The sequence below is a fragment of the Artemia franciscana genome, chromosome 10, assembly GCF_032884065.1.
Source record: "Artemia franciscana chromosome 10, ASM3288406v1, whole genome shotgun sequence".
Classification (NCBI taxonomy): domain Eukaryota; kingdom Metazoa; phylum Arthropoda; class Branchiopoda; order Anostraca; family Artemiidae; genus Artemia; species Artemia franciscana.
In genome coordinates, this window is record NC_088872.1 from 39,752,728 (window position 1) to 39,766,905 (window position 14,178).

The window sequence follows — 14,178 nt, forward strand, 5'->3', positions numbered from 1 at the left end:
TTCTAAATAATTTATAAGAGCATGGTTAATGATACCTTCCATGATCTTGCAAATGGCTGAGGTTAGGCTTATTGGTTGATAATTTCCTGGGTCATCCTTGTCACCTTTCTTAAAAATTGGTATAATATTTGCTGTTTTCCAATCATTTGGTACTGACTTTTTGGCCAGGGACATGTTGAATGTTCTGGAAAGGGGGAGGGAAATGTGAGCAGCAGATTCTATCAAAAGCCGAGGGTGGAGATTATCAGGTCCAGCAGCTTTGTTGGAGTTTAAACTTCTTAGTATTTTAAATGCTTACTGCTGCCCAGTTACACCCCAACCTGGTTGATTGGCTTATGGACTTCCTGTCATGACGAACCCAGAGAGTCAGGCTATTTGGTGCTGGAGGTGAAAAGGTCTTTTCCGAGCCCTGTGATGTCATCAGTGGAGTACCGCAGGGAACTGTTCTTGGTCCTACACTGTTCAACATCTACATCAACGATATATTCAGCGAGGTGGAAAACAACTTGTCTCTCTATGCTGACGACTCAAAGCTATTTGGAGCAGTGAATGTAAAATCCCTGCAAACAGATGTCCAGAAAATCCAGCTGTGGGCAGACAAATGGCTCTTATCGTTCAATATAAGCAAGTGCAGCACGCTACACTTTGGATCCTCAAACCCATGCGCCCAATACCATATGCATGAACATGCCTCCAACTCCGATTCACCCATCAAGACCAGCACAGAGGAACGCGACCTTGGGGTCATTGTTGACAGCCTTCTCAAGTTCCATGCCAACACCATCAAGAGCGTGTCCCAGGCCAACACAAACTTAGGTCTGATCAAAAGAACAGTTACCAGCAGATCCCCACTAGTTTTCCTGAAACTTTACAAGGCACTAGTCAGACCTGTTTTGGATTTCGGCATGTGCGCTGCCTTCCCAGCATACAAAGGAGATGTCAGGCTAATTGAGGGAGTCCAGAGGAGAGCAACCAAGGCCATCACAAACCTTGGAGACAAACCTTATCAAGATCGTTTACGGGCTCTCAACCTCCCTACCCTTGTGTACAGGCGCAACCGTAGCGACATGATGATGACCCGCAAATTGCTGAACTCATCATATGCCAAGATCCTGCCCATCCACCCAGGCCCCCCACAGTGCACCAGAGGACACTCAAAGAAGCTGTTCAAGCAGTCAGTCAGAACCAGGGCCAGAAAAAGTTTCTTCACCAACAGAGTCGTCAACCCCTGGAATGAACTGTGCAAAGCAACAGTCTCAGCCCCCACCCCCGAAGCATTCAAGAAGGCACTGGACAAAGAGTGGGCCACGAAAGACTGGAAGTACGAGTGGGACATTCCGTCCTGCTCATACCTGCTATGAGACATCACCGATTCAACTCAGGAGCATTCAACAGATCTACAGATCTTAATTTGCTCCGAAGTGCAAATTAAGGTAATTAAGGTAATCTTCTTGAGTAATGATTACAGGGGACATTGGGTTATGTACTGCTACAGGAGGTATGGTTGGGAGTGTAATGTCAGGTGGCTTAGAGGTGAAGTTTGTGCAAAAGCTGGCGTTCATGCAATCAGTGATTTCTTTCGGGTCAGTAGTACTGGAGCCATATGATTTTTTAGCCTGTTGGTGCGTCGACGGGAAGGGTTGTTAGCTGTAACATAGCGCCAGAACTTTTTTGGGTTTTTCTTTGACTCATTTGCAATAGATTCTTCATGGTCTTGGATAACTTTTCTTGTCATGTTTCTCAGCTTGTTTCGGAGCATGGCGAATTTGTTATGATGGTTGTCACACTTGCATTTTAGGTATTTATTCCATGCTCTATTTTTCTTTCTGATAATTTTCTTAATATTCCTGGGAAGGTATGGAAGAGTCTTTGGTTTATCTGACCAATAAACCTTTGTATGCTCCCTACATGCACCTAGTAAAGTAGACTTAAAACGATTCCAACTAGATTCAATGTCCGTCTCATCTGATAATCCCTCATCCCAATTTATATTAGCTAGTTCTTCACGGATTAAAGCATAATTGGTAAAAGTTCTCTTAAGTTTATCGTCACGACTATGGTTAATATTAATGTCATTCATTATACATATGTGGTCACTTGCACCAATAGCTGGGAGGTAACAAGTGGAAGTAATCCTCTCAGGGTCATTTGTAATAAGGAGGTCAAGTAATGATGGTTGTTGTGAATGTCTAAATCTAGTGGGTTGCATTATTATCTGAGTTAGGAAGTTGTCAGCAAGGGTTTGGGTGGTTGTGTAGGAGGGGTTATTAGGGGGTGAGTACCCAATACCATCAAACCAACGAACTTCTGGCATATTAAAATCACCATAAAGCACAAGTGATGAATTTAGATTACATAAGATCTGTATTACGTTAGAAACTGCTTGGTGAGATACTAGTTGGTTTGGAGCTGATGGGCTACGGTAAAGCACACCAATATTCACAATTTCAAATCCAATTAGAAGTCTAACTAATACATGTTCCACCCAAGTATTAGTAGGTTGAGAAATAGAAAAATCAATTTTATCTACCTTAATTCCAAGCCTAGTGTAGATAGCCACTCCTCTTCGACACAGGTTACTATCTAGGTTGCTCAGGAGTAAGTATCCATGGATTTGAATATGTGCGTCATCCAATTTGGTCAAAGAGTTCTTAGGACACGCCTCACAAACACAGAAAACATCTACATCCTTTTCATAAAGTAACACTTTTAGTTCTGAGAGTTTTGGCACTAAAGAATCAATGTTTGTATATAATATTCTTAGTTGCGTCCGTTTTCTTTGGCCGACTGGGCTGTTGCTAGTTCCGGCTTTTGAACTCTGATATGGATTTTCGTCGCCCGAACTAGCGGTGACGTAGTTGGTCTCAGACGAATCAGATGCAGCACTTGATGGAGAGACAGAGCTCAAAACCGAAGCCGCGGAAACAAAGGTTGAACTTATAGAAGTCTTTCTGGCTAGGCTTGATGCATTATTTACACTATTTACAAGGGATATGGGTAAGTCTAGTGAACCATCGAGCGAGGGGGGGGGGAAGGACTCCCTCCCCCCGGGGGATCACGTTTTTTGACACGATGGCGCCATCACGGATGACAAGGTTTTTTTCACCAGCTGCTGCACGCCTCTTTATCTCTTCAATTAGTTCTTTCCTTCTCTGGCGGTCTTCATTGGATGCATCAGCAAAGAATGAGATACTCCCCCTCCTCTCTCTTGAGGCCTTCAATATATCCATTTTTATTTTGTAATCATTTATAGAAAAAAGGATTGGGTTGGGTCTGTCTATGGTACTTGCATTCTTACCATTAGGTAGACGTTTCAAGTTAGTAATAGCCCCGACATTAATTGAGTATTCATCTTTTAAGTAAGTTGAGATGAACTGAGCATCGTTGGTTTGCAGAGGAACGCCATAGGCAATCAGATTAAGTCGTCTTCTGTTTCTGTCTTGCTCTTGTCTCACTATTTTGCGGACGTCTGTTTCGAGACGGGTGGTTATAGAGTTTTCCACAAGTTTTTGCACATCATCTATGGAAACCTTTGATTGTATAGCCATCTCAAGCGTTTCCACCTGAGCCCTCACAGTGTCCAAAGAAGTCTGCATATCAGATCTGAAACCAGCAAACATGTCACGCATTTCACTACAATGGGATTCGAGAGTGCTTTTCACTATATTTGGAACATCAGGCTTACTGGAACCTGTTTTACATAATGGGCATGTCCAAATACTTCCAAGTCTTTCATTCATTTTGCAGAAAATGTTGTATTCGGCTGTACTCATTCCTAGACATGTTGCACAGAGCCATTTATCACATTCATCACACTGAATGGCTGGCGAGGACTCACTCAGAACACAACCAGAGACAGCACACTTATCAACTCCTTTTTCGGGTGTTGCGGGTTTTAGGCGTTTTGAAAACTCGTCTGTCTGGACTAAGAAACAATTGGCAGGTGGAAAACGAGTGGGGGGGGGGTGTGACAGAATAAATTGGAACTATATAATTTGGGTTATATATTTGAACATTACTTAGGGTGGGGGTGTGGAGGTTAGGTTAGTTTAGGTCAGGTTACCCTCACACCTAATGTACAAATATATAGTCCAAATTTGTTTCTAAAGTATTGTATTCTCATCATGTTTTAGTATTTTTCATTTGGACTAACCCAACTTCACTTCTTGAGTGGTGGTGGTATATAACATAAGTACCAATTAAAAGAATTAATGTTTTTGCCAGGAATCTTGATCAATTGATAAATTGTTGAATTTTTCTTCATTTGGTATGTGAAAATTAAGTTCTTTTCTTTTTTTATTGTGAATTTTATTTTGCATATAACCTTTTATCTTCAGATGTATTTTCCTCCTCCTCCTCCCCTCACCATTTCTATTTTGGTGCCCACCCCTGCAATATTTTTGGCTGGCATTCATGCTTGATTGAGTGGTTCAACTGCAGTTTAGGATCTTTTTACCGTCTAGGAAAGTTATTAAATAGGTGAATAAAATTTTACAGAATAGATATTCTGCTAAAATTAGGGCATTGAAAGTTTTTTTAAAATACCTAGGCCTACCTCCAGAACTTCTAGTTCTTAAGCAATTATTAACCCTGTATGAAGGCTAATCCTGAAATAATAAAATGGAATTAAAAAAAACGTGTTAGAATTGGATTGGCTATTCAAAGCTGATTCTAAATATAATCTTTTTACCGTAAAAATTGCAGCCCCGCCCCTATGCCCCATGTAATAAGACAAAATTAAGATGTAGATTATATTCAAATTCGGGGAGCAGTCTATTAAAACGGGAGCGACCCTAAAACATGATTCATAAGAAATTGTATATTTTAGCCAAAAGTAAAAATTTGGTTATTATTTCCAGATTGTTTTCTTGTAAAGTTTTATATTATTTTCAGACTTATTTTTGTATAAACGATTGGTTTTTATTTCTTACTCTGCTACCTGATATCTGTGTTTGAAGATTGATCAAACAGTTTGTGGTAATGAACTGTGACTTGACCCAACAGGAACCAAAACGCTAAACAAGAGCAATTACAAAACAAAAAAGAGCTGTTTTCGTTTTGATATTCTTTTTTTATGAGGTGATGTATCTCTTCTGTAATATCTCTTATCATGAGATGTATTTCTTTTCTTATGCCAGAAGAGATGTATGTTCTCATGCTGCTGCTTTTTAAAACTTCTCTTCAACTGAAAGTGAATATTTGTCCAAATCTTGCACAAATAGTCAAATTCTCTCAAAACTGTTAATTCGTCAGTTGAAAGAATCTTTAAAGGACTGGTAGATATCAAGGTGTACATTGATAGCTAAAGTAGGATATGGGGAAGCTGGATCGTGGAAGATTAGTAGCCAAAAACAACCATACTACAATGTAGCAGCAATTTTCTGTTCATTTTGGGGATTAGATTGGGACAAAATCAATATCATAGGTTCATAATGAATGGGACTGCCAGGCTTCCATTCAATGTTGTCCTCCCAGGATATCAAATGGTGCTTTTATAGTTATAGTAATCAATGAGTATCAAGCATGCTGTTCAGTATGCAGTATTTTTATAATACCAACAACATTAGAGTTTACAACACCATCTATAAAGTAACAGCACTAAGCTATATACAGTATTCTTCAGACTTTAAATGCTATACTCCACTAGCAGTATTAGAGTAAATATGGTATAGTACTTTCGATAAAATGGTACATAAAATTATGAAGCATATTTATGGCTAGTATATGGTTTGCAACTAAATTGGATTACATTGTTAATTATGATTCAGAAAACTATTGATATTTCTTACTGTAAGCTATACTAAGTTGCATTTGTTACTTCTCTGTAAATTTTACATATAAAAATACTTTTTGCTCAAAGCAAAGCTGCCAAAACACAACTTTTGCTGCTAAAGTGTTGGCAGCTTTTGCAATTCCACCAGGCTGCCACATTGACCCCAATATACTTTTAAGTTTATTTTGACACATTTTGACTTCATTTTCAATCCCATTATTTCTAACCAAACTGTGAAGAATGACTGGAAGATTTCTTTTTTTACTTCTCAGCATACAAGAAAAAATGTATTTGATATAGTTTTTATTTTTTGGTAATCAGGAACATTGATTCTGGTTAACACTGGAAATACGTCACATAAAATGGAAAAAAGAAAAGCTGTACTTACAAGTATAGTTATAGAACTCAAAAATGACTAATTTTTCTTATTTCTTATATTCTGTCTTCTAGCTTTATTGATAATTTATAATAAGAGCTTGAAAACTATTGTGTATAGATTAGTAAGACAACTATGGCATAACTGGAAATAGTTGGGGGGATGTCATTAGGTTTGACAGCCTTGTTAGCAGTAAGTCCCACAACTAGTTTTCTTGCTTAACGTACCATTTATCTATTCTCTAAAAGAGTATGGAATGGATATGAAAATAGTAATCCAGTTCCTAAATTGCATATTTACTTATTATTTGCAACATGGGTATACACAGCTCCTAGTAAGGGGTGGTATGTATATTTCACATACAACCATTCGTCAGGAGTATTTTATTTATAATATTTTGAGAACACCTTTCATTATTAATTTAAGAGTTTTAGGGATCCAGTACTTGATCAATAATTTATAGCCTTCAATGTCTATTATTCACAAAAGGCTCTGTTTTTCCTGTTTTCTGTTTCTGTGTTTATAAGATTTGGATCTTGGGACATGTTCCCTTTCTGTGGCTCTTCTGTTAAAATGTCTTAAATTCTCAGGTGATAGAGAACAAGAAATAAATGATAGGAAAAAGAAAAGGAAGTCCCGTTTTGGTGATGAAACTGAAAAAGCGTTTATACCTGGCATGCCAACAATGCTTCCTTCGAATTTGACAAAGGATCAGGAGGAAGCATATTTGGGTAAGCATTAATTTTTTTAATCTTTTTTGCTCTTATTGCACCAATATTTTTTATTTGCTTTTTCCAGACTTTGTGCTGCTCTTAGCCTTTGATAAGATGTGGAGTCTTTGAATTTATGGTTCTGGAAATGGATATTATGATCAATAACATAATTAAATATATTCATTGTTCTCATTCAAGGGTCTATTTTAATCAATGCGTAATTTAGGTTTTTCCTCCATTGGTACATTTTTTTTTTTAAAGAAATATAGATCAGATTTAAGGAGCTGTAGCTGTGCGTTTGAGGCCTGTATTAATTGAAGCAATTCAGTTAATGAATTAACCTTATTTTGCCTTTGTTTTCTAGCTGATTTTGCAATTTCAATTAAACATTGAGATATATTGCTGAATGTGGAACATTTACAGCAAGATTTCTGCAAACATAAGACACTAATGACTATTAATAAATTCTTTTAATACACTTTACAGCTGAAAGTTATCAATAATGTTGGATATGAGTGATAATGAGTATTATTATGTTTGTATTTCAGTACATTTAACTCTTCTATCCTTGACACTGTTTCAGGACACACGTTCATCTATTTCAGTAGCCAACCTATGTATGGTCCATTGTATAATTTGTTAGACATAAATTTATCATCCATGTTTCTGGATTCTGTGGTTATTTCTTTTATTCTAGATAATAAGTTTTATTTTTCAGTTCCTTGATCCTAGAATTTTTCTTTCCTCTACTAATATGGTTATTCCTAGAAGTCTAGGTTAGTAATCCTATATATACATGCAATTCTTTTTGAGCTATGCCTTTATGGGGACGCTCAAGATTTGATGTTATCATGGTTAGTACCCCTCTGGAAAATTTTCATATTATTATAATGTAATTTTATTTCAATGATAGCAAAATGCAAGAAAAATCCGAATTTTAATGATCACTGGTGTTGGCAAAGAGCTATGACTGGTTAAATATTGCATTTCAACCAGTGGTTGCCTTGTGAAATCACTTGCATCGTTTAAAGAATTTACGTTTTGAGTTCCCTCCAGTTTTATCTAAACTAATCTGGTCATGCTATTATTCTGGTCTAAAATATCCAGAAGTGGACCAAGGCCTAACGCTTGGGAAAGGGTATATAACTTCCCCTGTCAAAAGTTGGAAACACATAAAAAGCTTACTGTATACTACGATTTTTGGAAAAGGGCCCTTTGGATCAATCTTAGGGGGAATCCCCTCCCCCATAAGGTGATATGGAGCTTTTTTGGCTATAAAAGAAAAGATGGAAGAGATTTCAATAGGTAACATGCTAGTTACAAAAATATTCCGATTATTATCTACATCCGGTCATTGCATTTCAACCTGCTTCTAATTAAAAAATAATGGCCTTGTTAGTCATATTTATGAAAATTAAATGTTGCACTGTCTCTACAGCCAGCGCAAATAAAGTAAAATAATTTAAAGCTTGTGTGGTTCATGTTTCTTTTCGTTATCACAGCAGTACATGCAATTTCTCCTACTTGCATTCAGGGAGAGGGATTAGGAGATGGTTACAAAGGATCCCTTTTGAAAATTTTAATAACATGTCAAAAAAATGTTTTTTGTGTGTTGTGATCTCCCTTCCTCAGGAAAAATTACAGGATTCCTGTCCCCTAAGGATCTGTCCTGAATGCACTTATACACCATCAACAAATCTATCTCTCTGTCTTGATATTCTTTAGAATTGATTGTTTATTTGTGCGTGTTTTGCTTTTTGACTTCAATTTATTAAATTGATCAAGTTATTAAAAACTAAAAACAGAGTATTCATAGGAATTGGAGCCTTTTTTTGCTGTGGTGAATAGAAAAGTTTTTAAGTTTTAAAATTAGAGTTTTAACTTATAAAATGGTTCTAGGTTTAACAAACTGTCAGCCATGAGTGTCTATAGATTTAAACTCTGGGGAGTTCGAATACAAGAAGGAAATTATTAGGCGGCGATTTTCACTGAGGGGGTATATACCCTTTTTTTACAGGTTCACTTCGCTCAAAGATATATGGAATTTGGCTGCTTTTACCCGGCATTCGGCTTTACGTTTTTCCTTTGGTCTAGCCTTTATTCTGTGTTAAAAGATCTAATGCAAAACCTAACTTTTGGATTTTTTCTTTTTTTTTTATATATAATTATTATGATTATCGTTTTTGGAGCTCCAGCATCAACATGGCATAATTAATATTTTCTGTCCTGTTTTGTTTTTATATCTGTTTTTAAGGTTTGTGTATTAGAATTTAGTGCAATCATAATTTAAGCTTTGTCTTTTAAAATATTGATAAATTTAACTGAATTAAGGTATAAAAAGCATTAAATTGCGATATACTATAGCTAAACAATTCAAGTGAAAATTTCAATCAATTATTATTAAACATTTAAATTTACTTGATTTTCGTCTGTTTCTTTCCTAGACCTAAGTGTAGGCTTGTACTGTTTGTTTTGACCAAACTAATTTTGGGGCACCTTTGTGCCCGTTAATCCGTTTTCTTGCAGCTCAACTACAAATTGAAGAATTATCTAGAAAATTACGAACTGGTGACTTGGGAATACCAGTAAATCCTGAAGAAAGGTGCGATTAATCATAATATCTAGTGCTAGGTTTCTACAGCTTCTCAGAGAAGATGCAGGGACAACTTTCTGGAAACTATGGTTTTATCACTCTTTTTCTAATTTTACTTTGAAATTATTCAGAAGCCATAACAGTCGTTTCGGCTGTATAACATCTGAAACTTACAGGGTTAATTTCTGCAGGATGAAGATCGTTGGCATTGCTGTAGCTTACTTAAAGCTGCAAATTTATAAAACATGAAGCTACATTTACACATTATCTTATGTGAACAGCTTCTCATAGTAGTTACCTTTTTGTCTTCCAGGAAAGCGATTAACCCTGTGTTTATATATCTGTGTCTTCTTTTATTTTCTTTTCTATTTATCAGTGTCTTCTTTAATCTATTTGTTCCCACTAAATAACCAAAAATATATTTTCTTTGTCCTCATAACATTTAAAAATCGAAACTGTTTACAGTTAAACCTGGATGTGAGTGCTTAATACCAAGTTTCAGGTTGTACATATAAGCTAGAAGATATTCTGACATTTTGGTGGTTCGGAATGTGTTTCAGTTCCTAAAACATGTAATTATATCCTGGTATGATCGTTCGGAGTGGTGTTGAAACTGATCATATGATCATTCAAAACCTGATTGTACATTATTAGTACATTAGAGCATATATTTAACGGTTTTCTTTTACTTTTTCCATAAAAAAAACAAATATATATGTAATAAAATACGCAGTCTAATATGGTAAAAAAACCACACAGTATTCAACAAGCACCCAAACACTCGAAAAGTTGTTCCCATAGTTTTAAATTAATTGAAGTGCATAAACTGTAATGATCATCAACATATTGTCTAACCCAAAAACTCTGTCTATCTAAAGTTACGTGGAGTTTAGAAACATATCTACTTTGTAGGTTTATTATGGTATATACTTTTTAATCTTTACCTGACTAAAAGTTAAACTGTCTTTATTTAAAATCAAAATAGTGTTTTCTGTTACTGATATCTGGTTCAACATTTTTGAATTTTGCATCAAGTAAACTTACCAGTTATGCTTTTCGACTATTATCGTTAGTGTGATACTTATATATTCCAGCAGCATAGCAGGGTCATAAGACAGAGAGCAACAACAGGTTTTTGCAGCAATAGATTTCTTCTTTATGATTTTGATAGAAATTAAATAATGCTGACTGTTTGATTACACAAAGATCAATTTGGGTTTGTTGTACGATTATCTATTCGAAGAGAAGCCTAAAGTGGAAATACATCTGTAATAGACTTTTCTTTATGATAGGTGACTGTTTTCCTAATGTTTCTAGTTATAAGGTAATTCTGTATCTTCTAAGTCCTCTTTTTGCAGCAATTGTTCTCTCTGTTCTGTATATTGCACAGGAAAATCTTAGCCGTTCTTTGCCATATGCAATCAGAGCTTAGGTTCAGCCATGAATCCCCAACTAATATTCGTTTTGACTATACCAGGATATTTCAATCCAGCTTGTTATCCCACAGGGAGCCATAGTATTATTCCAAGAATTAGGTTGTTTTTGGTTTATACTGTTTGAAAAAAGGTCAAGGTGAAATAAAATCTTAAATAAATAACCTACGTTCTGCTAGCAGTTTCAGTTATTATTACTGTTCTTAAGATCGTTTCAATAAGCGGTTGTTGTTACTATAGTGTGAAAGTAAAAGCGCCTAAGTTTTCAGTCTTTATCTTCCTGTGTTGTTACCAATTTTTGAGTGCTGTTAGAGCCAAAAACGAGCTGATGTTTACTGTTTGGTAAGCAAAAGAACTTCCTCTGTTAAATTGCTACTGTGCAACGTTTATGCTTTTTTCTAGTGTGCCTCAAAATCTTCCAAACTAGTCTTACCGGGCCTTTACTAGTTTTACTGGTACCGAGCCTTCTTCGTTATTGTCTTTTCTTTACCCTAGCTTATATTCACGATTATAAACTAGAAGGATTTTAGTTGAAAGCTTTGGTGCTCGTTTTACCACTGACTTGTATACTACATGTTGTCTGGACTATGTGAACAATGTTGTCTAGACTGTCGTAAAATTACACACCATACATGCAAAATATCCGCGCCCCTTTCTTCTACCCAGGAAGACTTTATTTGAAGAGGTACATTCAGAAGTTTGTATCAAGTTGTGTGATATTGCCTATTAATCACTGGTCACGACACAATTTTATTTCTGTCAATTAAAGGAACCATATGAGTAAGATATTTCAATTGCTAATTATGCAACAAGAATCTTTGGCTGAGGTTACAATAATTCCTTCTTATTTCCTTTTTTTGTACAATGGCGAATAATTGAGACATAAGAATTCAATATTAAACTTACAAGAAATCTATTTTAGTTGTAATTAGTTATGCTGTTTGAGTCATATTTAGATCAAGGATACACAGACAAGGATTCTTGGAAGAGGGGTGCGTGTGTGTGTTCAACTCAGAAACAGTTTCATGGGAAGGCCGCAGATTTAAAAAAATAACACTGATTTTAAAACAAAGTGTCATATTTTGGCCCAGTATTACATAAATTCGCGAGCTCGCATTGGACTGGCATAATGGTTGGCTACGTTGGTAGAAGATCTGCCTTTTTGTATGCCTCCGTCCACCCCATACTCGTGAAAACCAATGATTTTTGGGTATATGGGAAACACAGATTTTCCATATATATTGATTCTGATTTTTTTTTGCTAAAAATTTATCATTAAGACAATAGGTCCCATCGAGTAAAGTAAATTCTAATAAGAGGTTTAAGATCTCTTAAATAGGGTGAAAATAAAAAATAAAAATTAGGTTTCATTTTGCTTTGTTGCTGTTTCGAAATAAAATGGAAAAATTAAAAAAATTACAATTCAATTAGTCTAGCGTATTTTAATGTGTTCCAAACTGGGATTTCAGAACACTGAAAAGAAAACTAGTCTTAGGGATTTTAAAAACTGATTTTAAAAGAAAACTTTCAAATGTGGCCAAATATTTCACAAATTTTTATATGTGGGGAACAAAGCCTTATCATGTATCAGAATTCTGATTTATATTTTTTAGCTAAAATTCAATAAATAGCGCAATAGTCTGTCAAGTAAAATAAGTTCGAATGAGTATTTTAAGGTTGTCTAAACTGGATGAAAAGGAAGATTACAAATTAGCTTGTATTATGCTTTGCTGCTGTTTAGAGATACAATTAAAAAATGAGAGGTGTAATTTCAATTTAATTAGTCGAGCGTATTTTGATGCCTTCTAGTGGGTAGTGATAACGTTTATGGCTTGATCATTTAAATGACTATTTGAATAGGTCTCCATCTCCTGAGCCAATTTATGATACTCAAGGCAAGAGGCTGAATACTCGTGAATTTAGAACGCGTAGAAAACTTGAGGAAGAGCGTCACCGGTTGATCGAGAGAATGAAAATCATCAACCCAGAATATAAGCCACCGGCTGATTACAGGTAAATAATTTTTTATGCGCTGTTTATTCTTTTGTGTATTTTTCCTATGTTCTCTTTCTCTTTTCCTCTTTTACATGAGATGTTTTTAATTGAGTTTTGTTTTTCAGCCATTGTATTACCAAATTTTTCTAGAGAATAAATATATTCCGGATATGCGATAGTAAGCTATCTGGGCACTAATTGCCACTTGTACACTCCTTTTTAGAAAAGTCTGCTGACACACCTATATCAGGCCTATTTCTTCCTCCAACGATATGAAACAGCCCTGTGGGAGGCATAAAAACAAAGAACAGTAGACCTTTCAAATATTACGAATTGTTAGATCGGTCAGATATATTTTTTCTGATCAAGCTGGATTGCAGCGACAGCTCTATATTTAACCTATCTATGAATGCCAATCTACAGAAGCCAAAAAAGCTGACAATAATCAAAATGTTGCAACTGCAACAATCACTAAATCAAGGCAAAAGAACCGTGTAATAATAGGCCAAAAGGGCTTCAACATCACTAAGATCAAAAGAAAATCAGATTTTTGGCCTGTTTATAAGCAAGAGAAGACTTAACGAAAAGAAAAATGTACAACTTAAAAAATCAAGGAAGAATAACTTGAAAAGAAATAAAAGAATAATTCATAGGAGACAAAATTATAGGGGAAAATGATCACAGTCTGTTTATAGGGTCGTCTGTTAGAGATAAAACACAAGCTTTTAATGATTTAGATTTTTTTTCTAAGAAAACTAAAGTCGTGCAGCTTCCTCTTTAATGATACAAGAGCGCGTCCCTCTAAAATTCAGTTGATTACTTTATCATGTCTTTTGTTTCAGTTTTATAAATTTGTTTTTATTTGCTTTTTTAGACCCCCAGCCAACCGTGTCTGTGACAAGGTCATGATACCCCAAGATGAAAACCCAGACATCAATTTTGTTGGATTGCTCATTGGACCACGAGGCAATACTTTGAAATGTGAGTATTTGTCATATAAGTGAATTTATTGGTAAAAGCAGAAATAATAAACAATATATCAAGTTGGACTTCATAAAGCTCAATGGCCTTTTAAATAAGATGTATCTTAATTAAAATGATAATCAAAATGGAACAAAAAAAACAAAAACAATTATTCTTCTAATTCAAATCATTATAAGTGTAATTAAAATCAATGGAGAAAAGACTTATACTCTAGAGAAAGACTGTTGTGAAAAAGAAAAAAATAATTCAAATAGAAGAGGTCAAAGCTGTTCCAAAAGAAGGGAACTATTGAGGAAAAAGGTCAAGAACAA

At 35.3% G+C, this 14,178-nt stretch overlaps 1 protein-coding gene across 1 annotated transcript in view; it reads left to right on the top strand.

Annotated features, from left to right (window-relative positions):
- The window catches only part of LOC136032181 (splicing factor 1-like), a gene marked incomplete at its 3' end in the record, with an annotated part of 33,327 nt that overhangs the window by 4,471 nt on the left and 14,678 nt on the right, over positions 1-14,178 (top strand). The window contains 4 exon segments of the mRNA XM_065712375.1: positions 6,740-6,880; positions 9,389-9,464; positions 12,749-12,901; positions 13,758-13,864. Coding sequence (XP_065568447.1) covers positions 6,740-6,880; positions 9,389-9,464; positions 12,749-12,901; positions 13,758-13,864 — 477 coding nt within the window.